Raw genomic sequence first — 27,476 nt, forward strand, 5'->3', positions numbered from 1 at the left:
CCAATTAACGACATTTCTAAGAACGCTGCGGCGAATTTGTAAATAATAAAACGCAATGTGCCACACCAAAAAAAATAAATTAAACACCCACCACTCCCTCACTGCGCGCAGAGTGAATCAGCGCACCGCCGAGACAAGCCCCGCAAGGCCCCTCCCTCTCTCCCTCCTCTCCTCCGAGGCCCGGTACTCACCCTGTTGTTTTGATTCTGTCGGTGAAGTTGGCCCACGCGATCCCGTCGCGCCGCAGCCCCGGCACCACCTGGAGTCGCCCGTTGCGTTTATCCAGCACCACGGAGCGGAGCATCGCCTCGGAGGCCGCGTCGCACACCACGACCGCCAGCAGCAGCGGCAGCGATAGAGACAGGAGGGAGAGGGAGAGAGCCGGGCTCCGGTGGGACACAGGCGGCCGGAGCCGCTCGGGACCGCACGCTGCCGCCATGTTGCCTGCTCCGGGCTCACGTGACTCACACACCAGCTGAGTTGGGAGGTTTTGATTCTCAAACTTCCCTCTTAACTCGCCCTGGAATTTACTTACACGATCGAGTCTCCTTTTGCACAAGAGCAGGATGCATATAGCTGTTGGTTTGTATTTTATATATATACACACACATTTTTTTTTTGTAGCTTACGCATAATCCAAAAAAATATTAATTTGAAGAAAAATCCAATGAATTGATAATGACATGATAGTGCAATTCAAAAAGATCCACACTTAAAGACTAACTACAAGTTAATAAAAGTGACACTTAACTGTGTCTGCTTTAATGCGCGATGTTTTTATGCTTAACGTGGACATGCACATGAAGGTATTTGGACCGTGTTCTGCTGTCTTCCCCTGACCCGGGTGCGTTAATTGGAGCAGAACTTCTTTAAATAGGGGGAGAGGAAGCAGCTCTATAGCCTGCGTTGAGCGGAGTAGGTATTGGTGTAGTATATTTACGTCTACGCGGCTGGTAGGGGAGGATGTTATATTTATACATCTTGGAAACTCAGAATAAAGGGTTAAGGTGTTTTGACATTATATGTATGTTACTGATGGCGTCAACGTGTAAGTTTTTTTCCCCCTAGAAATTCATTTTTTGTAGTATTTACTTCCTGTTGCATATACCCGAGTTTCGGGCCACAGCAGCTCTGTGGGTTGTATTTTTTTCCCGTACTTGGACGAATTACTATTAACTTTTTATGGAATCATTTTATACTCACTAATGGAAACTGGACTTTTCTCTAGGCTTGATTATACTATGATAACTGTTTTATTACACAACTGTCTAACGTTGAAAGATAGTAAACGCAGAGCGGCAACTGAAAATGTAAAGTGCATTGATTTTTTTTTCCCCCTCCCTCCTCTAGAGTCCGAGTTATAGCCATGACAGCTGGGGATGCGGCCGTGATCTGTCGGTCTCTCTTGCTCTGGACTGTCATGTGTATTGTAGCTGAGCCCCTGGCGGCGACCGAATCACATCCATTTGGCACTGCTACAGGAAAAAGTGATCCCTGTTCTTTTAAAAGTGGTACTTTTAATGGAAGTTCATTCAATCTGCTGCTTGAAGACGTGGACAGTGGTACTATTGAGGTATTTTTTTATATGTAGTATGTGAAAATGCAGTTCTTGAATCAAAAAATTACGTTTTGGGTGAAGTGTTCTAGAAAAACGTAAACTTAAAGAACACTTTTTTGTTAACTTTTCTGGAAGTAACGAGAGTGGGAAATCGGCTGATCGTACGAGTTGCATAGGGAGAGTGAGCATTTAACACGTTTTGCGCTCCATATAATCCATGTAAGGAATCTTACAACACCAGGTTATAGTCCAACAGTTTTATTTGAAAATCACATCACAACTGTTGGACTATAACCTGGTGTTGTAAGATTCCTTACATTTGTCAACCCCAGTCCATCACCGGCATCTCCACATCACATAATCCATGTTTGAATCTCTCCAATCGGGTTTCGGTACTTGCCACAGCATTGAAATGGCCATAATCAAAGTCCCGAATGACTTCCTTTGTGACTTGTGCATTTGCCCTCTTTGTGGTTGACCACACCATCCTCTCCTCTGTTCCCTAGTTCAGTGGGACTGCTCTCACTTGGCTACACATAATAACACCACCACCATTCAGGCCAGAATGGAGATGATTTGGTAATTCCCATCAATCATGTTTGGAGACTGCACTTCTGAATGTGACTGGGATTGATTTTATACACATAATTTGTATGTAACTATTCTCCACTCTGCATTTTGCTGGAGAAATCAACTTCTCGAGATACATCATGATGTAGTTTTGGTCATGCATGAGTTCTGTTTGCTGCAGTTGGTTGATTCTTTTAAAAATAGTTCTGTAAATAAACTGTATTTGCTTTTCTGTTTTTAGTTAGATTTCCAACATCTGCAGTATCTTGCTTTTTGTTTGCTGTAAGTCCTGCTCGAACTCCTTGACTGACACTGTGCAACTCTGGCTAAAAGTGGTGTCAATTGACCTGGCCAGAGCATCATTGCTTCTCTTCCCACCCCTCCACATTGTACCTTAAGTTCCCCAAGGATCTATCCTTGACCTCCATCATCTACATACTGCCTCTTGGTGACATCATCTGAGAAATGGGGTCAGCTTCTACATGTATGCTCTAACTTGTCACCTTATTTCTCAACCCATCCACTGCCATTGTGCTGTCAGCCTGACAGCACAGTCTTGAGGAAACTGTGGTCAAACATTGGGAAGACTAAAGCTATCATCTTTCCCGCACCACAAACTGTTTACTCTTGCCACCAATTCCATTGCCCTCTGGTTGAACGAGACTGTCTGCAACTTGAGGTCCTATTTGACCCTGAGCTGAGTTTCCAACTCCCAGACCCTTCATCACAAAGACCACCTACTTCCACCTCTAACTGTCCCCTGCCTCAGCCCATGTGCTGCTAAAACTTTCATCCATGTCTTCATAACCTCCAGAATCAACTATTCCAATACTGTCCTGGGTGGCTCAACATCCTCCATGCTCTGCAAACTTCAGCTTATTTAAAACTCTGCCCTTGCTGATGTACATGGCTTTCAATCCTCTAACAGCTAAAAATTTTAAATTCTCATCTGTGTTTAAAACTCTTTATGGCTTTGCTCCTCCTTCTCTTTAACCTTCTACAGCATCCCCCACCCCTGCAAAAGAACTCTGTTCCTCTGACTCGGGCCTCTTGTGTGTTTCCCTCCCTTCGCTCTGCTGTTGGCAGCCATACCTTCAGCTGTCTAGGCCAATGCTCTGGAATCGTCTCCCTAAACTTCTCTGCCTCACTACCTCCCTCATTTTAAGACTGTCCTTAATACTCATCTTAATTTGGTCACCTCTCCTAATATCTCCTTTGGCTCATTGTGATTTTTGCCTGAATATGCTTCAGTGAAGCAACTTGGGGCACTTTTCTACATTAAAGGTGCTATATAAACACAAGTGTTAATGTTTTTTTAAAACTCAGCTGTGATGCTCCTATGCAATTGCAAGGTGGGATTACAGCATCTGCTGCATTACTAATGCTTTCAATAGTTATTAACGCCTACTCAACCCTAACAATGTCCCTTAAAAGCACTTCTGTATATCAGTGTAAGCTTTCAATGTTTCTCACTGACCTTAGATGGTCAATTTAGTGCTGTATTCTGAACTGTTCTGCACTGTGGGCCTTTGCACAACTCATGTTGAGCTTACCTTGACTCTTTTGTGTAGGCCTTTTGCCATAAGAGACTTTTAATTAACTTCCTATGCTGAATTTGAACCCAGATCCCAAAGATCAAAAGTGATCTGTACAGTACTTTTTTTCTGTAACAAGACCATTTCAAATGGACTTTAGGCATTATAACAAAAATGTACCTTTCTTTGGTGTGCTTGGGGCAAAACCATACTCTATTTCTGATGGAAACTTTGAAAGTTATGTTCTAACCAGCTGTAATGGCTCTAGGCTCATTTTTGAGCTGTTTAAACTTTTTTTTCTTTGCTAACTTCCATGCTATTAACTTCTGTTCTAGATTAATCTTTATTTTCTGGTTTATGGCACGTAACAAAAAAAAAATCCTCCTCTGTTCTCTAAGTGTCCTGATTTGGTATTGGGCAAAGAAAGAACTTGCATTTATATAGTGCCTTTCACAACCTCAGGATATCCCAAAGCTCTTCACAGCCAATGAAGTGTAGTCACTGTTGTAATGCAGGAAACGTGGGAGCCCACTTACACACAGCAAGCTCCCACAAACATCAATGCGACAATGATCAGATAATCTGTTTGTGATGCTGGTTAAAGGACAAGTATCGGCCAGGACAAAGGGGAGAAATCCCCCTCCTCTTTGCTTCGAATAGTGTCATGGGATCTTTTTTATTCGGTCACGAGATGTGGGCGTCACTGGCAAGGCTAGCATTTATTGCCCTTGAGAAGGTGGTGTGAGTTGCTGTCTTGAATTGCTGCAGTCCATGTGGTGAAGGTTCTCCCACAGTGCTGTTAGGGAGGGAGTTCCAGGATTTTGACCAGTGACTATGAAGGAACGGTGATATTTCCAACACAGGATGGTGTGTGACTTGGAGGAGAATGTGCAGGTGGTAGTCTTGTGTGCCTGCTGCCCTTGTCCTTCTAGGTGGTAGAGGTTGTGGTTTTGGGAGGTACTGTCTAAGAAGCCTTGGCAAGTTTCTGCAGTGCATCATGTAGATGGTACACCCTGCAGCCACTGTATTCCGGTGGTGGAGGGAGTGAATGTTTAAGGTGGTGGATGGGGTGCCAATCCAGCAGGCTGATTTGTCCTCAATGGTGTTGAGCTTCTTGAGTGTTGTTGGAGCTGCACTCATCCAGGCAAGTGGAGAGTATTCCATCACACTCCTGACTTGTGCCTCGTAGATGGTGGAAAGGCTTTGGGGAGTCAGGAGGTGAGTCACTCGCCACAGAATACCCAGCCTCTGACCTGCTCTTGTAACCACAGTATTTGTGGTTGGTCCAGTTTAGTTTCTGGTCAATGGTGAACCCCAGGATGTTAATGGTGGGGAATTTGGTGATGGTAATGCTGTTTAATGTCAAGGGAGGTGGTCATTGCCTGGCACTTGTCTGGAGCGAATGTTACTTGCCACATCAGCCCAAGCCTGGAAGTTATCCAGGTCTTGTTGTATGCGAGCAGAGATTGCTTCATTATCTGAGGGGTTGCGAATGGAACTGAACACTGTGCAATCATCAGCGAACATACCCACTTCTGACCTTATGATGGAGGGAAGGTCATTGATGAAGCAGCTGAAGATGGTTGGGCCGAGGACACTGCCCTGAGGAACTCCTGCAGCAATGTCCTGGGGCTGAGATGGTTGGCTTCCAACAACCATCACCATCTTTTGTGCTAGGTACGACTCCAGCCATTGGAGAGTTTTCCCCCTGGTTCCCATTGACTTCAATTTTACTAGAGCTCCTTGATGCCACACTCTGTCGAATGCTGCCTTGATGTCAAGGGCAGTTATTCTCATCTCACCTGGAATTCAGCTCTTTTGACCATGTTCGAACCAAGGCTGTAATGAGGTCTGGAACCGAGTGGTCCTGGCGGAACCCAAACTGAGCATTGGTGAGTAAGTGCTGCTTGATGGCACTGTCGACACCTTCCATCACTTTGCTGATGATTGAGTAGACTGATGGGGTGTTAATTGACTGGATTTGTCCTGTTTTTTTTGTGGACAGGACATACCTGGGCAATTTTCCACTTTGTCAGGCAGATGCCAGTGTTGTAGCTGATGTTTTACGTCCACCTGAGGGCAGACAAAGCCTTGATTTAATGTTTCAGCCAAAAGATGGCATCTCCAGCAGTGTAGCTGCGCCCCCCCCCCCCCCTTAGAACTGCACTGAAGTGTCAGCCTAGATTATCTGCCCAAGTCTCTGGAGTGGGACTTGAACCCACAATCTTCTGACACTAAGACAAGAGTGCTATCACTGAGCCAAGGCTGACACATTTGAGGGTAAACCTCATTCCCACCAGAACACCTACAAGTGTTCCTTTTTCAATTTGAAGGTGTTGTTAAAGAAATAAACTGCCTTGTCTCTAGTTGTCATGCTTTGGGGAAACTACTTTTAAATTCAAGAAACTCCTTGACTTGAAACTAAATTTTACCTAAAATGGGAGTCCTGTTCAATGTATATCAAGTGAATTGAAGATTCGAGCATATTCATTCTGCCTTCTGTCTGTTTACACTTCAACTGTTATATTGGCATGTGGGTTGCAGTGCTTGCTCCTGGCAGAACTGTCAAACCCACAGTGAATTGTGTAAATTGTCTTCACTGTGGTTCTAGTCCTAGTTTAAAAAATCTTGTTAAAATCAGAACCTGTACAATAATTAATATTAGTCAGCTGTCTGGTTTTGTATAAATTGGTTCTCCAGAAGATGTACAATATGTATGGACTACAGCTTTAATAGGATGTGATTAGTTATCTAAGATGTAGCTCAGTTGTACTGACTTTTTAATGGTGGCTGATATAAAGATGTCTGTGATTGTACCACGAGAAATGTAATGGTACTAGCAACAATTTAAGCTGAATTCCACCCATTGTTCCTGTTACACAAAGTACCAACATCCTTCTCTTAAATCTTTGAAGAAATCCACAACTTCTCTTTACCATCAAAATTAACATTTAAGGCTATTATCTTATTGCTTTATTGACACTACTTGCAGTTAAGAAACCTGAAAGATTTGTGTAACAGCACAAGTGAATGGGTTTTGCTAACCTGGTTTAGGTTGTAAATTGAATACTGCTGAATCAGCTAACTGTATTGCCTTTATTTCCTAGTGTCACACTGTACTACTGCTCAATGGGTCCCAGTGGTGTTCATTTGTAAAAACTACTGAAGACTGCAAAATTGACGGTGGCTTTATTGATTACCTCCAGGGGGCCATCTGTGGATTTCCCCACAATCTGCTGCCGTTGGCCATTGTTTTGTATGTAAGTTGCTCTGAATTTAGTTATCTATCCTAATTGCTAATTTTTATTTGCATTGAGTAAATGCTACATCTATCTTGGGTATTTTTGTCAATAGTCATGTTAAATTATAGACTAGATTAAGGTGATGCTAGTTGTTACTTCCACTGCATTATCTACACCAAACAATATTCAACTGAAAATAAGCTAACTGTTGCTGGCAATAATTTTAGTTTTGTAGTTGATATCTTCCTGACTACAAAGCTGAGGAGTTGGGGGGCGGGGGGGAAACAATTTGTACTTTATGCCCTGACACTTGTTGCTGTATTATCTGGTATGTTGGCCTCTTTGATAGAATCCCTAAGTGGCTCTACATTTTTTTTAAAAACATATTTAAATCTTTAGCTGCACTCCTGTTACCTTGCTAGACCTGCTATTTTGCAGGAAGGTTGGGTAAGTAGACTACAGCTGTATTCTCCTGACTGATTAGAGGCCTTGTCCTGATAGCTAAATGATGTGTTACTGGCTCTGAATCTGGTTATTGTCTCCATTTTAGCTACAGCAGAAAGATCAGCACAGGTTAAAGAACGCCATGATGGTGCTGTGAACCTGGAGTGGTGCCTGTGATTATAGCTTTCTCCAGAATGCAAGGGGACTTTATCTTTCAAAAGCATACCAGACCACTAGATGTGCATTTTGAGTCACCACTTTCAGTAGTGGATTCCCAAATGCACAGCATATTGAAAGTCTGTATAGAAGAACTTGAGGGGGATGGGAAATAAAGGATAGATGGAAACATATCCTGTAGGTTATTAGGATTAGAAACAAAGACTGGAGGCTGTAAATTGAGAATCCTCAAATTAGAGGGACCTGTCTTGCCACAGAATTTGAATGAAGCAGTGTATTGTAATTAAGTGGTACCTGCATAAAAATGTAATCTCTCAGTTGGCTGAGTTGTCCACAATGTGGAATTTTCCATGGCATCATAAATATTTGTATACATCAAAGTGTAGATAGATATTTGTAACTATACAAGTTGGCATCATTCAGCACACCTTTTTGAGAACTTGTAAGAGATGCTCGTCAGTGGAATGTGGATTTGTGTATAACCTGCAAATCCTGTCATGTTGCCAATCTGCCCTATAGGAGACTGGTTTGAGAGGAGATGCTTCTTTCCCTTTGGGAAAGCGATATGTTGCCATGGGCTTCCCTCAGGCCTTTTATGGTGGTGTGTAGCAGCGCTGCTTGCAGTTGACACATGACCTTTAAAAGTAGTTTTGATGGGAGGGGACTAAATCGAAGAATTGACCCTTTGATTTTTGTTTTCAATGAAAATTAGGTAGCTTCTATGATATGGCCAATCCGCAATACCAGTTTTACACTTGGGCAGCAAGTTGAAACTCTACCCTGGTATCCTTTCTCCAAGGCATGCTGCAACCCTCTGGTCTGAACTCAAACTTCAGACTTGGCTATAGTTGTTTTTAAATTTCATATCCAGGAGCTGCCTGCCCTCCCCCCAGGTTTTCCATGCTTTCCATCTCTCTCATTTTCCCCAGACTCCCACTTCCTTGGTTATTTACACTTTTTTTATTTCTTTAATGTCTTAATGCTTTTGTCCAATACTTGAGATTGGCATGATTCCCCTCTAGTTTGTCTTATATTTTTCCCTCCCCTCGTTCTGATTGTATTAATGCGCCTGTCCATCTCTTTTTAAAGCCCTGAAGAAGGGCCAGCACTCAATATTAACTTCTGTTCACTCCACAGATGTCACTCATGCTGTGTGTTTCCATCATTCAGTTTTTAACCCAACTATGTTGACTAGCTTTTTAAAAATGATGGAGCAATGATCAGTGTTAATTGATCTTAACTGATTACTGTATTGCAGCTAGCCACATGGATTTGCCCTCCATGAATTAACTCTTATCACAGAACAAAAAAAAAATCAGCAAACCATCCCAAAGACTCTTTATACACTCAAGTTACCTTACTTAACTGTATAAAATGGAAGACAAAAAATTCCTATCTTTGCCATGATATGTGGATGTTAGACCTAATACATCCTGGAGGGAAAGTATTGGGGAAAAGTGTTAAATTAAAACCAAACCACTTGTACTCCTCCACTAAAATTGCTGTCTTACAAAACAAAGGGTAATGGGAGAGAGGGAAAAAAAATGCAAGAAACTTTTGTAGTCAATGATTTTATTTGTTTTGGGGCATGGATTTGGATTTCTCTGAAATGTTTGACTTGTCAGATTGTAAGTTTTTAAAATTGTGAACCCATTTCATATGAATATAATCACTGAAAAATGAAGCATTGTGAATGGCCAAAAATATTCTTGTATATCTTTGTACAGGCTATTTGGTTGATCTATCTATTCACGTTCCTTGGAACAACAGCTGAAGAATTGTGAGTATCTTTTTTTATAACTTCTGCTTTATTTGTGCACAATATGTAATTTTTAGCAGCACTGAGCCTTTTGATGTATTACTCTTGGTTTCCAAAACTATGGAGGATATAAATGGTGACCTGCTCCATAATCGAATGTTGTCGTCATTGAGGTCATATCTAACCCTGCCTACAACTCAAAGTGGGGATGTTGATGCTGCAGAACACTTTTTGCAATCCAGTGCACATTGACAGTTCACTGCAATTCCAGGCTAAATTACATAGGATAAAGTTTTGGGTATTGCTCACAGTAGGATTTGCCCCAACCTCTGAGCACCCTGCATTGTAGCAGTGAATTGTTAGTCAGCCATCCTTGATTTGGGTGAGATTGGAAACTGTTCAATTGAATAATAGGCTCTCCTGATGCCAAAAACACACAGTACTAAATGGAGATTACAGTACTGAAAGAGGAAATCTGCCTCAATGCCAATGCCTTGTATGTACATTTCCCATAGCCCTGTATTGGCTTCAAATATATAATGGTCTCTGCCTCAATCAGTCTTGTGACAGGATTTCATGCTCTTGCAGTTCTGGCCAAAACCACCAATTTTACTCCAGCACCTATTGCTCTCTCCATTATTTTTGCAGGCAATTTAGCCACATTTTTCTTCTTTTGCTGCTTGAAGCTCCTGTATTATTTCCTTGATTTTATAATGCTGCTACTTGGGGGTTTCTTTTTTCCCTCAAGTTTTTTTGACTGTTACAGAACTCTTGCCATGCTCTCAAATGTTTTTTATTTAAAATTATTTCAGACTAGTTCTGTTTTTCTCCTTCCTTTCTTCCCCAGGAATGTGGGGTGGCTGGGACTGCAATCTTTTACAGCAACATATAAAGCCATTTGGTCCATTGTGCTTGTGCTGTCTGTCTGAAAGAGCTGTCCACTTAGTACAATCTCTTATCCTTTCTCCATAAATTTTTATTTAAAATTATCCCCATCCCTTTTTAAAACTATTATGGATTCTGCTTTTAAGACTTTCTAGTAAAGCATTTCCCTATCCTGACAACTTTCTGCACTGAAAGAAAATCTCCTTCATTCTTTAGGTGGTGGTCTTGAATTTATGCCCTCTAGTTACTGATTCACTGACTGACTGGGGCGGGGGGGGGGCGAAATGTTCCTAATTGTACATTATTTGAACACCATCAGTTTGTGGGTTCTAATGTTTTTTTCCTACAGTAGCTTCTGATCGTCAAATACATTTTGAATACACTACAGACTTATTAACTCATTAAATGCTTGTTCTTTTTAATGTTTAGTTTTTGTCCTAACCTGGCTGCCATCTCTGCAAGCTTGAAGTTGTCACATAATGTAGCAGTATCCTTTTTCTTTAATCACCTGTAAGTACTTGGACATTTTCCATATAGAAAAGGAGGATCGATTGTAAGGCACTATAGTAATTACTGAAATGAAGGTCTATTTTGTACTTTGGTATTCATTAAGACCAAAGTTTAGAAATTATGTTTTATTAGATGAACACTTTGTATGCTATTACTAGAGGTATCATGCCATATTAAGATGGGTGTTAACCGATTTGTGTTCTGGCAGGTAACATTGTATTAATATTACAAATAATTTCTAAGCTTTTAATCAACATGATTCAGTTTATGGGATATATTCATGAAGCTTACATATGTCGACAATTGTCAAATTAACTAACTTTTTGTGTTTCTGGAGTTTGATATGCCCCCGAGTCTTTTTGCTCGCTCTCTCTTCCACCCCCCCCCCCCCCCCCCCAAAAAAGGACACGTTGTACAGTGATCCCATTTCTACAATTATCACCACTGATGCTAGGATTTAGGAATATTAGTTTTGAGGCTTGCCATTGAATATCATTACCATACAAAAATCATACAATGTTTATGGTCAAGGGTTAACTATTCTAACTTCTATCCAATATGATAGTCAGGGGGCAAGCCCACTTCTAACTACTATTCAGCTTCAAGGCAGTGAGCATCTGAGTCATGCAGAGCAGGGAAGTCCTGGGTTTGTTCTTTTTATTTGTTCTTGGCTCTCTCCTATTCCTTGTCTACATGCTGCTGCTTGGTGACATAATCTGTAGGTGTGATTTGTATATATGCTAATACAACATAGATCTACTCTACTCCAAGACCACCACTGATGTTTGCTTGCCTGACATCAAGTTGTGGAGGAACTAGTTTTGTCCAACTCCTCATAGTAAGGATAAAGCCAAGATGCTTGTCCAGGACCCAAAACTCTGCATCCTAGCCCCTGAGTTTCTTCCACCCTGGCCTGCTTGCTTGGGATAAACCTCTGCCTTGCTTGACGCTGAGTTCAGCTTCAAACCACATATATCCCATCCACCATCAAGTCTGTCTCTTTTTTCCTCCATGTCTGCTTGCTTGCCTCTGTCCTTGCCTGAATCACATCATAGTCCCCGTCATTACAAGATGTCTGTATTAGTCCATAGTATAGTTTTTTTTTGCTTTGTTCTATTTTAGTATTTCTCAAGTCAGTTTTCATTGTAGTCTGTTCTGCTTTTTTAAATCTTCCAAATCTAGTCAGTAGCCTAGCAAAGCCCCTAATGCATATTTGACATTAAACCATGCTCCAAATATATTGAACAATGTTCTATCAATCTAATCTTCAAATTATTAATTCCCTACTCCTGAAATAGTACACTTCAGGCAACAAATGCATTGATTTTAGATTGAGGGTTAACTGACTTCTAACCCACATTTAAATATGACTGCTTGTTTTTGATCTAATGAAGTTTCTGTCATTAAGACCAGTGTCTCAGGAACTTAAATGTTGTAAAGCAGGGAAGAATAGTGTTGGTAGGCCAGCCATCTGTAATAATTGTAGACTTTACTACAAAACATATAACTGTGTATAAGCTAATGTTCTAAGTACATTATTTTGCAACCAGCTGACAACTCAATGTATAAAGAAGAAAATATAAATCAACTAATGCTTTTTAGTGACTAGTTCAAGGTAGGCAACAAGATATCTGGCTGGGTAAATTTACTTTTTGACCTTGGCTTGTCAAAAGTATCTAATTACATTTCATGCTATAATGGAGATTCTTGCACTTTCTTTAAGACCACAAGAAATAAGAGCAGGAGTAGGCCATATAGCCCCTCTAGCCTGTTCCACCATTCAATCAGATCATGGCTGACCTTTGACCTCCACTCCTTTCCTGCCCAGTCACCATATCCCTTGGTTTTTTTTCCCCCCTAGAGTCCCAAAATCTATCTTAGCCTTGAATATACTCAACAACTCAGCATCCACTGTCCTCTGGGGTAGAGAATTCTAAAGATTTGCAACCTTGAGTGAAGAATTCCTCCTCAGCTCAGTCTTAAATGGCCGACCCCTTATCCTGTGACTTTGCCCCCTAGTTCTAGACTCTCTAGCCAGGGGAAGCAATCTCTCTGCATCTATCCTGTCAAGCCCCCTCAGAATCTTAAATTTCAAGAGATCACACCTCATTCTTAACCCCAGTAGTATAGTATTCTACACAACCTCTTATAGGACAACCCTTTTCTTTTGTGTAGTTATTTTTTGAAATGGGTATATGTGCAACTTTGAAAATGACACAAAAGCAAGTGAGCTATTTACCTGCTTTTTGACAGTCTGTTCAATTGAGTACACTTGAAGTGACCTTTCAACTTATCTGATAACCCTGTAGAGACCTTTTGGACTTGAATGAGATTTCTTACAACTAACTGATCTTAATTAAGATTGTTCACACCAGATTTGTAAACATTTCATACTTGACAATGCTGAGATGCATTCTAGTTTTCAGTTCTATAAATTGTTTGCACTGAGACCTTCCATTTTCAGGTGATGGTTCTTATCTCAGGGTAGTAATTGTGAAGCTTCTTTGTAAAGATGTTTGCTGTGATGACTGTATATAGTAAATTTTTCCTTGATGGATTTTAATCATGGTGTAACTTTCCTTGCCCTTGGCAATGGAGCACCTGATATATTCAGTGCAATGGTAGCCTTTTCTGATCCTAGAACAGCAAACCTGGCAATTGGAGCCTTGTTTGGTAAGTTTTTTTGTTTTCAGTTCTGATATCACTTTTTTAAAAAAAAATAATAATTTTGGCAAATAATTTTATTCACCATTGGTTTCTACTGGTGTTTGGTAGGAATGGCCCAGATTGGTTTTTCTTTTTGTAATGAGCTGTTTTCCCATGTGGCAGTGTGACCCAGCCATTGGAGAATAAGTGTAGGTAAGCCCTTGTGCCACCACACTACAGTGTGAAGAACAATTTACTGTGTTGCTGGAATATCCCATTTGATATTACAGCCTTAAAAATGGCTAGTGCAGATTCTTCCATCTGTGGTGTATTTTTTTTTCATTGTTAGCTAAGCAGTTTTTTGCATGGTTTTTTTGAGATGGCACTTGCCTGTGTTTTCAGTGCCTTCTTGAAGCATCTTGGCTGTCCAGTAAAACTGAATTCTCTCCAGACTCCTACAGAATTTTACAGCACCAATAGGCCATTTTGGCCCAACAGATCAAGTTACTGGCCTCTCAGGCCTAGCTTAAGAATTGGTCAGAAAATTCCTCTTTGTCTCTTTCTCCCCACCCCCTCCCCCTCAAAAATTGAAGTGGCATACCTTTATAACAAATCCTAAATAAATGTCCACAGTGCTTACCTGTAACTATTTACTTGCTGCCTAACTACTATTGTATAAAAGCCTCTAAGTAAAAATGCTATTTTTTTTTAAGCAGATACTGAGGTAAATTAGTTGCCCTGATTATTTTATAACATTTCTGCAAACCTATCCTTTTGTCACTGCCTCAACTTTGCAGGTGCTGGTATATTTGTAACTACTGTTGTTGCTGGAGGTGTTGCCCTTGCAAGACCATTTACAGTGGCATCAAGACCTTTCCTTCGAGATGTGATATTCTACATGGCAGCAGTCTTCTGGACTTTCCTAGTCATCTATTTCAAGAGTATTGACTTAGGACAAGCGCTTGGTGAGAGAAATAGATTTTTTTTAAAAAAAAAGTTACTTAACAATTACAAGTAGTGTTCAATCATTGGATTGAGGAAGCCAACTTGTAAAATGTGGTTAAACTCGGCAAGTTGAACATGAGCTTAAAATTTACTGATGGGTGAAGAACTGATTTTAGTTCAGATAATGAAAAGCTATTTAGATTATAAAATAATAAAGTAAGTAGTAGATATGATCTGTACAAATGTATTTTTGAATATTTGAGCAAATTCTGATTACAAGTAAACGGATCAATTTTAGCTGCTGGCACTTTTTCATTCAATTAAAATTGCAGTAATTCCATGTAGGGTTATTTGACTGTATTGTAGTGCAGTTAATCTGTTTTATACTTTATCTCCATAGGTTACTTGGCTCTGTATGCAGTCTATGTATTCACGGTGATCATAAGCAGTATAATTTACAAAAGGGGCAAAAGCCAGGCATCTGCTTCCCTTTATAGTAGTGAATCAGAAAGTAAGTGCATTGAATTGTTTAACCAGCTAATCACAGATAACTTTGCCTTGTGGATTCCAATTATACTGCACAATTGACTGTCCAATGTCACTGCCCTTGGTTCAACAAAATATTACTGGAGTGCATAACCTTGTGTATGAAGGGAAATGGACAAATTGAAGTAGTCTAGTGAATTATACATTCCCACCACTCACTAAAGAAATTGTACCATGGTAATTTGAGAAGGCAGCGTTCATGCTTACTGACCTCCTGTTGGCAGCCTGTTATTAGAGGTAATTATCCAATCAGCTTTTTAAGTCCTAATTTATTTGGAAACTTAAAAAAAATGTAATTTCTGCTTCACTAATGGCAGCTGTTGTGAAGCTGAAGCAGCACAAGCCAATCCTCCAGGTCTTGCACCACCGGGGGGGGGGGAAGAAAACCGAATCTGTTTTGGTACTATCTGTGTGAACTGGTGTAAGTGATGAACAATATAACTATTCTGGTAATCAGTACAAAACTCTTGTTTTTCAGTCTGTTATGCTGAGGACACAAATCCATCTTGTATCAGGAGACACACATATGAAGATTGTAAGCATATTTTGTATTATAACCAGACAGTTCTCTTCATTGGGGATATGTATATAAAGTTATCTACAATTTCAGAAAACTGCCTTTCATATAGGACAAACATTATCCACTTGAGAAGCAAAATCTGTGTAATTTACCAGAAGTTAGTTGAGTAATTTCTTCAGTGCTCCACTAATTCAGAAACCCTAGTAAACTAGTGTAGAGCAAGGACAGTTCCTCACTGATCATGACTTGGCTGTAGTTGTGTGAAATTCTTAAGTTTTACTCAGTTTGAAATATCCTGTTACAACACTAAGTTTTTGAATGTAGTAATGCTGCAGTCTAGTCATTCTTTTGAAGTGTTAACCAAAACTTTATTTTTGCTCAGCAAGCGAGTATCAATCTTTAATTGAAGCAGAAGAATCCAAATCTACAAAATCGATTTTGTTGGACGCTATTAACCCCATTGACCTCCAAATATGGAGGAGGAAACGCTTACCCTGGAAGATCCTCAAATGTCTGAAGGTGATTCTGACTTGAAATATTTTTTTGCTTTTTAGTGGGGGTGGGAGTGGGAGAAATGGGACAAGTTGAGTTCTAGACCATCCCAAGAAAATCTTGGGTGATGGGGTTGTTCATAGCTTTAGATATGGTTGTAAAATTGCCCTTTTTTTTTAAGCCTAATTTTCTACATTTTGACTTCCGTTTCTACGTTTTCTGCATTATTACTAACTGCATAGGTGTCTAATGACCTAATTTCACTTGGATGAGTGGGAACCCCACTGAGTTAAGGCTGACTCCATGTGAGGTCCCAATTTTCAATGCATTACACAGAGAAATGCTGATTATTATCTCACTATTCTTTGTTCCCCTCGAAGGGGAAAATTAACTTGTATTATTTCATATGTTGAATGTGTGGCATATTCATGCAGCCAAGTAAATGGCTATAGATTTGGTGTGCCCTGCTTAAACAACTAAAATTGCTTTGAAAGACTAGGGGGAAAATTAGATTGCCACAATAGGAAACTGCCCTTTTTTTCTCATGTTTAACCCCCCATAAAGAATCTTCCAGATGTGAGTTACTCATCTGCACTCTAACCACTTTTTTCCAGCACTGATTTTAGTCATCTATTTTCCAGTAGTGGCTTGTGGCCTGTTTCACCATAGTTTTTTTTTCCATTCGCACTACTTCTTTTTCTCCCCCTTGGACTAGATGTAGTTTAGTTTCCTAATTTTAGACTTGGCCATCTGCCTGATGCAGCAATTGCAAAAATCCTAGCAAATTTGTTCACTGTTTTCAATAACTCTTGTTCTCTTCTAGCTGCCAATTGAATTTTTGCTTCTAATCTGTATACCTGTGGTGGATTTAGACCAGGAAGACCAGAACTGGAAACGCCCATTGAACTGTCTACAGATTGTTATTGGCTCACTTGCCTGCATCCTCACATTTAAATCTGGCTATTGTAAGAACTTTTTACTTTGATTAGTGATTGTTTGTTTGAATCAATGCCATTATGATAGTTTCTTTGATTCTGGTATAAGGCCAGCCATTTTTGTAACTTAACTCCAGATCACCAAGTAGTTCTAGTTGTAATTTGCCCCTTAGAAAAATGGCTGATTTTTAACCCCATTCACCTGGCAGTGGTTAGTCCTTTAAAAATGAGGGGGTTTCTAGCCTTTCCTAATGTTGCCAAGTTTATTTCTTCAAGCAGATGAGGTGCCTACCTACAGCAGGTGGGGGCTGGTGTCCTATTCAAGTCCAGTTAATCACTTATTAACACTTTTTTTTAAAGAAAAGTCAGTTGCCACATGCCCTTCCAAATCAGGAGTTAGTTCAGTTATACATTTGTTTCATGAACATGACACTTCCTTTACAGCACATTTAGAAAAACTAGTTTATATATCCCACTGCCATAGATGTTTACAGAACTGAAGGAGGCCATTTGGTCCAGTGTCTGTTGGCACTTTGCGAAAGCAATTCAAAACTAATCCCACTGGCCTGTTTTCTTCCCCCTACTTCAAATGTTTATCTAATCTTGAGATGCAAAAATCTCTACTTCAGCTCATTGGCATCAAGGGTGTTTTTCACTCACCCTGCCTATGCAAAACCCCACTGAGGGTTAAAATTGACACCAATAAGTAAATTTCATTTTTAAAAAAAAACAAGTAATTTCAGTCCTCAGCTTTTTGCTACCTGGTGACTTGACCTTGGAATAGGGTCAAAGAATCGCCTTGAGGGTGCAGTAGGAATGGTCTATGGTAGAGATGAGAAGCCAGAAATACTGTGCAGTGGGTGAAACTTCAAATAAGTGTAATTTTAGAACCTCAAACTGTGGGCTTAGCTGGGTTATGAACAGGTGTCATGTAAGTAAACTGTTAATGTTGCTTTAGGATTGGATTTGGGGAAATGAAAACTTCTTACTGGCTAAAGAAAAAATTCTAAAGTGGCTACCAATTTAAATCCAGTCAGCATGCCTGAACAAGTTTGGTTTGTTTTTTAAAAAAAACTACAATTACAGATTTCTGTAACAAACTTATTGTGTTGCAATATATTGCAATTTTTTTTGTAAAAGACTGATTCTGCCTTGAACTGGGGGTGGTGGTAAGGAAGGACAGAAGGAATTAGTTAGAAATGAACTGATTTTTGAAACCTGAGGAAGGAAAACTATTGATAGTGAGTATTAAAGTTTAATTTAAAATGAGTATGCTAGGTTTATGGGTGTCATTTTAAAAAAAATATTCACTTGAAGTTGTGGCAGGATGGCTACTGTAAATTATGACTCTTATTGCTTTTTTTTTAAAAAAAACTCTTAAATGACATCTGATGTGATGCTCTACTGCTTTTGAAGACTGTCCTGAAAAGAATGCTGTAGCTAAAAGCTGTTGGCAGATGGGGGTAATTTTAACCAAATCCTCCTGACTGTAAATTAACATGATCAGATCAGTGGCCCATTCTATGCACCGTCTTTTTTTAAAAAAACATTCCCATGACGTCAATGGAAAGTAAAATCAGAAGGGATGGCTAATTTAATCATCAGTTTCCCACATGGCTGGTTAGGTTTAAAATTACCTTTTTTGTTTCCAGGGCACATTACTGAAGGCTTAACATCTCAAAAGCAGGGATAGATAAGCAAAGGTATGGGTGTTGGGACTTGCATCTTGGATCACTGTCATGGGCAATAGCCAAGGTGTTCCAATGGAATTTAAGTCCTGTCTGTATGAATCAATGTACAGTCCCTTTTGACGGGTCTGAACCAGAGAACACTGCCCTTTTCAGTCTGCCTGCTGGCAGTTGAGCATTGCTGAAATTTCCTATTAGCATTTCTCCCTCCCTGCCCAGGCCTCCCATTAGGATCCTTTCAGTCTTGTGTGCTGGGTGCTCCACTAGGAGGTTCCTGACTACTTGGCCCTTTCCGAGGATATAACTGGTTTGAATTTCATTATGTATTGCTGGAGCTTTAATGTGCTGTACTAACCTTGTGAAGATCTGTTTCTAAACCAGTGCGTGTCATGCTTCAGTATTGATTGTTTTAGCTTCCATTTTTAATCTGCTAATTGCAACAGCTCAATGGTAGCTGGATTTTACTTATGACACAGCAATCTAGTCTTTTCATGTGATGTGCCTTAAAGTTTTTTGTTTTATCTTGTCAGATGGCTTGTTGCTCATCAATGGCCAGTTTCCTGTCTGGGCTGCTATTCTGCTGATTACGTTAATTTTAGCAATGCTGATTTTCTTCACCTCAAAGAATGAGGAACCACCAAAGTATCACTGTGTAAGCCCAATTTTCTATTTTTAAGAATAGCAACCCTTCAAACAAAGCTCTTATGAATGAGGGGTATGAGTTGTACTATTCTTAGTGAGTCAAATTAATGTCTGGGACCTGAGCCCCTGTATGGAAATCAAAATTTCAGATCTGAACATCAAAAGAAATGTATAGATGAGGGAGGCCTATTGGCATCCAAAGAAACCCCTACAATTTCTCCCTCCATCCCTCATTGCAGCATTTAACTGGTTCTTGAATGACTGACTGACTAGGTTTTTACCTCCACTACCCTAACCAATAAACTGGAAAATCCTGATATGCCTACAATTAATGTAGGAAAATATTGGAGTTTGCCTTTCTATGTCTAGGTTAATATGTGATGCTATATAGTTGTTTTGCATTCCTCAGGTAGGAAGCCTCCGAAAGCTTGTGGATTTTAAAATAAAATTGTTGGACTATAACTTGGTGTTGTAAAATTGTTTACAATTGTCAACCCCAGTCCATCACCGGCATCTCCACATCATGTCTTGCATTAAGACAGCTTGAATAACAATTTTTTAAACTGTTCTTCCAACAGCCTGAATAAAGTACAGTCTTGGTTTTAAAAAACACTTAAATCTTGAGCTGGCCAGAGATCAAGAAATGAGTGACCACATAACTTATTTCTACCCAGTTTTATTTTCCTAACTCTACACACTATTACATGTATAATTGGCAATTACTTGATTTTGGAATTGCAACAGCTCATTGGTAGATGTATATTGATATGCACAACTATTTAGCATTACAGCAATGCATCCATAGCTCAATTAACCTTAACATGACATTGTTGTTTTGAGTGTGGCCTTTTGCTATCCATAATGCTACTATACAAATAAAAATTGTATGTATTCTTGGCTTGGTTCTTTAGGCATCTTCTCAACTGTTAACTGGATTCACTTCTCATTATTAGGCCTCCCTCTGCATTAAGCTCTTTTGACTTCTTGGCTTCTGTTGTACTCATTTTTGTTTCTAGAATGGCTGTCTTACTGGATCTTTCCTAGTCTTCTACCTTGGTTGACTATTTGTCTTCCTTGGTGTTTGTTTAGACTGCTGGAAACTGGGGTATAGCAATGTAGTTTTTATATATTCAAAGGAATGTAGCTTATCTAATCATTGTGAAAATCTGTCATTTGCTTTTAACCTTCGAACACTTTTGGCCTTTGATAATTCAGTTTTGTGGCTCGAGAGATCTTGATAAATCCGAACTGTAGTGGAGAGCTTATTTCTGAAAATTCATCTTGATTGGTGGCTTATGTCTACTTCCCTCTAGATCAAGCTTTGACCGTCTGTTTTCTTGAATTATTTTTGAGTTTCTATCAAATGTTGGTTAGCCATTTATCTTCTTTTTGCATGGCCACAATTGGGCTTTGGCATTGGAATTTTAGCATTTTAAATAGTTTGTAACCATTTTGGGTTTGCACTCTTGTATAATGCAAAACAAGTTGTCAACCTTCACATGCCAATGCAATGTCCTTTTTTTATAATGCTTTGAAACAATATGATGTCTTGCTTACTAAATTTGTCATTTATCATGGCTATAGAACTTCAGTAATTCATGTAATTCTGCTTTCTTTTTCAGGTATTTTCTTTTATTGGGTTTCTCTTCAGTATCGTACTGATTAACACTGTGGCCACCGAGATTGTCAATCTCTTGCATGCCTTTGGAGTCATTTTTAACCTGAGTAATACTGTTCTGGGATTGACATTACTAGCCTGGGGAAACAGTATTGGAGGTATGGTATTTCCTCCTGGCTGGGGAAGTTAGAACAGGAAGGTCATAAATTTAAAATATTCTGAAGCTGGGAGAAATTATTCTGTAGAGTTGTTGGAGCATGGAATAGTTTGAGTTGAAGCACAGATTGTTGAATTTTTTTTTGAGAAGAGTAGATGCACATTTGAAGTAGGAGAAAGCAGGCCAGTGGGATTAGTTTTGGATTGCTTTAGCAAGAGTACCAGCACAGACCATGAACCAAATGGCCTCCTTTAGTGCTTAAACATCTATGGAAGTAGCTTTTCTAAATGTGCTAAAAAGGAAGTGTAATGTTCATGGAACATGGAACAAAATTATATAACTGAACTGACAAAAAAGTTGGTTGCCATATGCCCTTCCCAAATCAGAAGTAATGATTTGGGAAGGGCATATGGCAACCAACTTTTTTGTGTTTAAATACTTTGTGATTAATGACTTGAATATGACCCCAGTATAATGGTCTTAAAGTTTTGAAAGCAGTCACTGAAAAATTAGAATGCCTCACTGTCACTGACCAACTGAAGCTCTCTGGCATGATCAAGTATCTAATTCCTGTTCAATACACATCTGACCTATGGAGGAGGAAAATGTATTTATGAAGCACCTTTTCATGTTCTCAAACATGGCACCTAATTTCCACAAAAGCAACAAACGAGGTGACCAGTGAATTTGGTTGATGGTGGTTGAAAGAGGAATGTTGGTCATGACATGGGAAGAACTCCCTGCACGTCAAATAATTCCAATGGGATCTGGGATCAAGATTTTAGCTGTGTCTCTGTAGCACTCCTGAGTCAGAGGCTTGAGCACATAATTTAGGCTGACACTTCAGTGCAGTACCGAGGGAGTGCTGTATTGGCAGTGCTGTCTTTCTGATGAGACATTAAACTAAGTCCTGTCTGACCCCTCTAGTGGATGTGAAAGATTGCATGGCACCATTTGAAGAGCAGGGAAACTTCTCCTGGTGTACAATCCAAAATTTATCGCTTGACCAATGTCACCAAAAACAGATTACCTGGTCATTTATCTCTGCTGTTTTTGGTATCTTGCTCTGTGTGTATTGGCTGGTGCATTTGCCTAGATTATAAAATACTTTTTTTAAAAAAAGGACTTCATTGTGCAGCACTTGGACATTCAGAGGTCATGAAAGGTGCTGTATTAATGCAAGGTTTGTTTTCTGACTACATAAATAGTCAGACTGGACCTTCTGTTTAGTGTGTATGAAAGACAGCAGCTCTGATGGTGGCAGCATCCCTTGGTATTGTAGTGTTACCTCAGTGCTTTCTGCCGCAAGTGTGCTAACTGAGCCAAACTGACACTTAGTGGTCAATAATTTTTCCTAATAGAAGTTTCCTTTCCTGCTTCAACTCACTTTTTTTTTTAATAGACTGTTTAGAGAATGTGAAGCAAATGAGAGTCCTAATAAATATTGAATATAAGTTTGTTTTACAGACCAAGGTTTCCTTAAATGGGGTGTGAAAGATGCTTCTCTATTTTAAGGTGGGGTGGCTGTTTTGGGAAGTGGTGCACTACCACACTAACAACCCATATACTATGTAATCATGGTTCCAACTTTGCATGTTGGGTGAAAAATGAGGTTGGGTGGGGGGAGGGAGTGAAAGACTTGCTTTGTTTCTTTTTCTGATGTATCATCTGTAATTTTTCTCTTTGAATTTTCAGATTTGTTCTCTGACATCACAATAGCCCGACAGGGGTACCCACGTATGGCTATTGCTGCATGCTTTGGTGGAATAATATTTAGTATCCTTTGAATTTTTTTGGGGTTCCCTTCTGTATTCAAACATACAATTTGCAATAGCCATAAAAATGTTTCCTTAACTTGGGTTGTAGATATGCTGTTTGGTATTGGCCTAAGTGCCTTAATTCAGATGCCCTACAATAATAATGTCCTTGAGGTATGTGTCAAATGCTCTCAATTTTGAGAAACCATGTTTGTGTACTTTTTTTGAAAAATCAGTGTTTTCCATCAAAACCTATTGCTCAGTCTTTCCTTCAGTCTTGTAGACTTTTAAAAATACAAAGCATTTACACAATAGCATTTAAGTGTGTGCAGTATGACAGAGGCTGCTGTGGATTATAGCTTTGTAGTACAACTGCCTGCATTTGTAGAGCACTTTTCTAATGTTAAAAAAAAAAAATCCCACAGTACTAAGTAGATGTAAGGAAAACAAACGCTGAGCGGTAACCAAAAGCTTAGTCAGAGAAGTGAGTTTTGAGCAGGACCTTGGAAGCGTAAGTTTTAGGGAGGAATTCTAGAGTGGACCCAGGCAGCTGAAGGCATAGGTGCTAATAAGGGAGGGGAGAAGATGCATAAGAGGATTAAGTCAAAGCTTGGGTGGAAGGACTGAAAGACATTGAAGACTAGAAGTGGTGAGGTAATGGAGCGATTTAAACTCCAGGATGAGAATTTTAAATTTGAGGTGTTGAGGGATCAGGAACCAATGTAGTTCAGCGAGAACAGGGGTGGAGAGCAAATGGGACTTAATGTGGGATAGGATACAGGCAGTAGAGCTCTGGATGAGGTGGAGGATGGGAGGCAGGCTAGGGCACCATTAGAGTAATAAAACAGATGACACAGGCACAAGGATTTCAGTGGCAAATGAGCAGAAGTAAAGACATCAGGACGTCCCAAAGTGCTTTACAGCCAATGAAGATAGAGGAGGTACATGAAAGATTGACAGTACTCAAAAGTAGAAAAGTCACCTGGTCCAGATGGGATGCATCCTAGATTACTGAGGGAAGTAAGGGTGGAAATTGTGGAGGCTCTGGCCACAATCTTTCAATCCTCCTTGGATATGGGGGGTGGTGCTGGAGGACTGGAAGATTGCAAATGTTACACCCCTGTTCAAAAAGAGGGATAAACCCAGCAATTACAGGCCAGTCAGACTAACAGTGGTGTGAAAACTTTGAGACAATAATCTGGGTCAAAATTAATTGGCACTTGGAAAAATATGGGCTAATAAATGAAAGTCAGCATGGATTTGTTAAAGGCAAATTGTGTTTGACTAACAAGTTCTTTGAAGTAATGGAGGGGTAGTGTGGTTGATAATGTATATGGACTTTCAAAAGGCATTTGATAAAAGTACCACAAAATAGACTTGTTGGCAAGATTAAAGCCCATGGGATTAAAGGGACAAATGGCAGTGTGGATACAAAATTGGCTAAGGGACAGAAAGCAGAGAGTAGTGGTGAACGGTTGTTTTTCAGACTGAAGGGAAGTATACATTGGTGGTCCCCAGGGGTCAGTATTAGGACCGCTGCTCTTTTTGATATATATATTAATGACCTGGACTCTGGTATAGAGGGTATAATTTCTTTGCAGATGACACAAAACTCGGAAATGTAGTAAACAATGTGGAGGATAGTAACAGACTTCAGGAGGACATACAGACTGGTGAAATGGGCAGACACATGGCTTATGAAATTTAACAGAAGTGTGAAGTGATACATTTTGGTAGGAGGAATGAGCGGCAATATAAACTAAATGGTACAATTTTAGAAGGGTATAAAGGGGTGCAGGAACACAGACCTGGGGATATTTGTACAAATCTTTGCAGGTGGCAAGACATGTTGAGAAGACTTTATATTAAAAAAAATGGGATCCTGGCTTTATTAAAAGGCATAGAGTACAAAAGCAAGGAAGTTAAATCTTTATAAAACACTATTAGACCTCAGCTGGATTATGGGTTCAATTCTGGGCACCACACTTTAGGAAGGATGTCATGGCCTTAGAGGATGCAGAAGAGATTTACTAGAATGCTGCCAGGGATGAGGGACTTTAGTTATGTGGAGAGACTGAAGAAGTTTAGTTTAAGGGGAGATTTGATTGGTGTTCAAAGTCATGACTGGTTTTGATAGAGTAAATAAGGAGAAACTGTTTCGAGTGGCAGAAGGGTCAGTAACCAAAGGACATGGATTTAAAGTGATCAGCAAAAGAGCCAGAGGTGCCAGGAGGACTCACTTTTTTAGTGAGTTGGAATGCACTGCCTGGAAGGTTGAAGCAGATTCAATAGAAACATTCAAAAGGGAATTAGATAAGTACTTAAAGGGAAAAAAATTACAGGGCTATGGGGGAAGAGCAGGAGAATGGGACTAATTGGGTAGCTCTTGAAGAGCTGGCACAGGGACAATGGGCCAAATGGCTGCCCTCAGTGCTGTTCCTACTATGATAAGTACTTTAGAGGGATGGAAGTGGATGTTCTCAGTGATGAGGGTATGAAGTTGGAAGCTTGGCTCTGGGTGGAACACAATGCCAAGATTGAGATAGTGGCCAGGGAGGGAGATGGGGTCAGTGGCAAGAGTATGTAGTTTGTGGTGGAGACCAAAGACGATTGCTTAATTCTTTCCAATGGAGGAAGGTAAAGCCTATTCAAGGCTGGATTTTGGACAAGTAGTCTGACAGCAGAGAGTGTGTGCTGGGTGTTATCTGTATACATGTGAAAGCTGATCCTGTGACGTCAGATGTTGCAAGGGACAGCATATAGATAAGTAAGACTAGGTGCAAAGGATGGATCACTGGGGGGGAGGGGGTGACTGGAAGTAATGGTGTGGGAAGAGAAGCCATTGCTAGAGATGCTCTGGCTATGGTTAACTTGAGTAAGAATGGAATAAAGCAAGAGCAGTCCTGTGGAGGTCGATCATGAGTGACTGTTGAAGGCCAGAGGAGAGAGACTGCACTGCTTTCAAAAGCCTGTTATCCAATCTGTAGCCTTGCTGGGTGTAAACTTTTGCTCTACTTATTCCATGCTGAATTAGTGGAGTTTGTGTCTATTATTAGGTTGTTATTCAAATAGGGTGATTTCTGAACTGTGGATGCATAGGATTTGATTGTAATTTTTTAAAAAGAAAAACAACTTTCAAGTTATGTTCATCTTTATCAAACTACTGTTACTGTGTAAATTGTAGGATTTTTGGATGTGCTTTTTAAAATATTACTTTCATACCAGCATTTTTTCAATGTAACTTAAAATTGTCTTCCCCCACCCCCCTCCTATATATACACTTGACAATTTATACTGCGCTGTATCTGAACCTGAACTTCTGTCTTAAAATCTATCCCTGAAGGATGTTCGTGGTGGATTGAAATGCTTCATTTGGGGTGGTTCATATTGCCCTTGTGTTTAGTAGCTCTGTGCTGGAATAAGATACTTTTTGTACAGCATTTAAGAAGCAGATGAGATTTGCAAATGGGAACTGCATAAGCAGATTTGACAAAGATGACAGTCAGCCTATTTATCCTCCTACTTGGTAACCCTCAGCCTATGATCCTGTTCCATATTTCATAATCTAATCTTGGGGTTTCATATGTGCAATATTCCAAACTAATGTTACATGTCAGTTGTACATCTAAACCTAACTAGTCTTGATGTTCAAATGCTGTCAGCATTCTTTTCAGAATGCATGATATTATTGTATTAAGGTTCAATATAATTGCAGTAATGCCAGATTTACTAATTCATTTTATTTTTCCCCAGATTAAACGTGATGGCCTCCTGGATTGGATTCTAGTTGGATCACTAGGCTTAAGTCTCATTATGTCATTTATATTTATTCCCATGCACGGTTTTAAACTCGGACATACATATGGCATTATTCTAGTCTTGTATTATATATTATTTGTTATAATAGCACTATTAACTGAAGCAAACATTATACATATTTAAAACTCTATTCCTTGTATAGGCTGACGTGAACAAATTGTCCCATTTTCTATACAAATAGATGTATTTAGACTACTGTGGTTCTGCTGTCAGATGTCTGAAACTTTTTCTGGGGGAAGGGAAGTGTCTTTTGTACTGGAACACAACTTGCACCTTAGTTTTATGACTTCACAAAGATGTCTTAGTTATTTTGCTAAACTCTGAATTTTCAATTAAATTCACTTTATATTTTGCAACAATGTCCCCTTCTGAGGGTGGGAGCAGGAAGAAGGGGGTTTAAAGAATTAAAAATTCTGTCTGTGGTCTCTGATACCACTTGAATATGGTTCCTTAACATATTTGGCTGGAAGATGGTGGAATATATGAAGCATGTTTGGGTGTGATTTCTTTGCTGCAAGGCTTAAAATACTGGGTTTCCCCTGCCTGCTCACCCCCTCCCCCTCCAACTTCAACCATCTCCATGTCTTGTTCACCCACTGCTTCATTTCTGAAGCTGGAATTCATAGTGGCTCCATCTGCATTAGATGTAAGGCAGGGTTTCCCCCTCCCTTTATCAATGTAAACCAAACTTGACATGCCACTGGTCTATGCTTCACTAGTTTACTTGGATTAAATGCTGTTATATGGATAATTGAGCACTTTGCACTATAGTAGGTGATAGAATTTTTTTCCTTTTTTAAGGTTACCTCATCCAACAGTCTACACATTATTGATTTATGAATCAGATTTAATAACTAAGGGAAATACTTTATTTCAAGTGAGATTGGCCCTGGTTTTTGTACAGGATTAGGGGACTATACTTCAGAACTGAATTTTGCATTCCATGATGAGTCACTATTGTACAGCAACTTTTTATTTATGTGAAATAAATTTTAATTTTTACAAGTTTCTGTGTAACTATGAATTACTGC

The 27,476-nt window shown here is 39.7% G+C and overlaps 2 protein-coding genes across 4 annotated transcripts in view; one reads left to right on the forward strand and one right to left on the reverse strand.

Moving 5' to 3' along the window:
• plbd2 (phospholipase B domain containing 2) overlaps positions 1–596 on the reverse strand; it is a 29,733-nt gene extending 29,137 nt beyond the window's left edge. The window contains exon 1 of the mRNA XM_068005719.1: positions 192–596. Coding sequence (XP_067861820.1) covers positions 192–439 — 248 coding nt within the window. The 5' untranslated portion in view covers positions 440–596. The remainder of the gene's footprint in view (positions 1–191) is intronic.
• Positions 194–27,450, forward strand: slc8b1 (solute carrier family 8 member B1). Of its 3 annotated transcripts, none has more exons than XM_068005716.1 (16): positions 194–582; positions 1,351–1,573; positions 6,771–6,923; positions 9,254–9,306; positions 10,600–10,657; positions 13,248–13,353; positions 14,124–14,291; positions 14,672–14,782; positions 15,296–15,352; positions 15,720–15,856; positions 16,653–16,794; positions 18,983–19,104; positions 20,717–20,870; positions 22,565–22,645; positions 22,736–22,800; positions 26,380–27,450. In XM_068005716.1, the coding sequence occupies exons 2-16, from the start codon at positions 1,367–1,369 to the stop codon at positions 26,566–26,568; spliced, it is 1,803 nt and encodes a 600-aa protein (XP_067861817.1). In that variant the 5' UTR covers positions 194–582; positions 1,351–1,366; the 3' UTR covers positions 26,569–27,450. The 3 variants fall into 3 exon arrangements, with proteins under 3 accessions (XP_067861817.1, XP_067861819.1, XP_067861818.1); XM_068005717.1 differs by lacking the exon at positions 194–582 and adding an exon at positions 850–915; XM_068005718.1 differs by lacking the exons at positions 18,983–19,104; positions 20,717–20,870.
• The last annotated feature ends 26 nt before the right edge of the window (positions 27,451–27,476 follow it).

The sequence above is a fragment of the Heptranchias perlo genome, chromosome 25, assembly GCF_035084215.1.
Source record: "Heptranchias perlo isolate sHepPer1 chromosome 25, sHepPer1.hap1, whole genome shotgun sequence".
Lineage (NCBI taxonomy): Eukaryota > Metazoa > Chordata > Chondrichthyes > Hexanchiformes > Hexanchidae > Heptranchias > Heptranchias perlo.

Coding starts and splice junctions, on each gene's coding strand:
- slc8b1 (XM_068005716.1), top strand. CDS start 1,367: ATGACAGCTGGGGATGCGGCCGTGATCTGTCGGTCTCTCTTGCTCTGG. Junction 14,783..15,295: donor TTATAGTAGTGAATCAGAAA/GTAAGTGCATTG, acceptor CTTGTTTTTCAG/TCTGTTATGCTGAGGACACA. Junction 19,105..20,716: donor AACCACCAAAGTATCACTGT/GTAAGCCCAATT, acceptor TTTCTTTTTCAG/GTATTTTCTTTTATTGGGTT.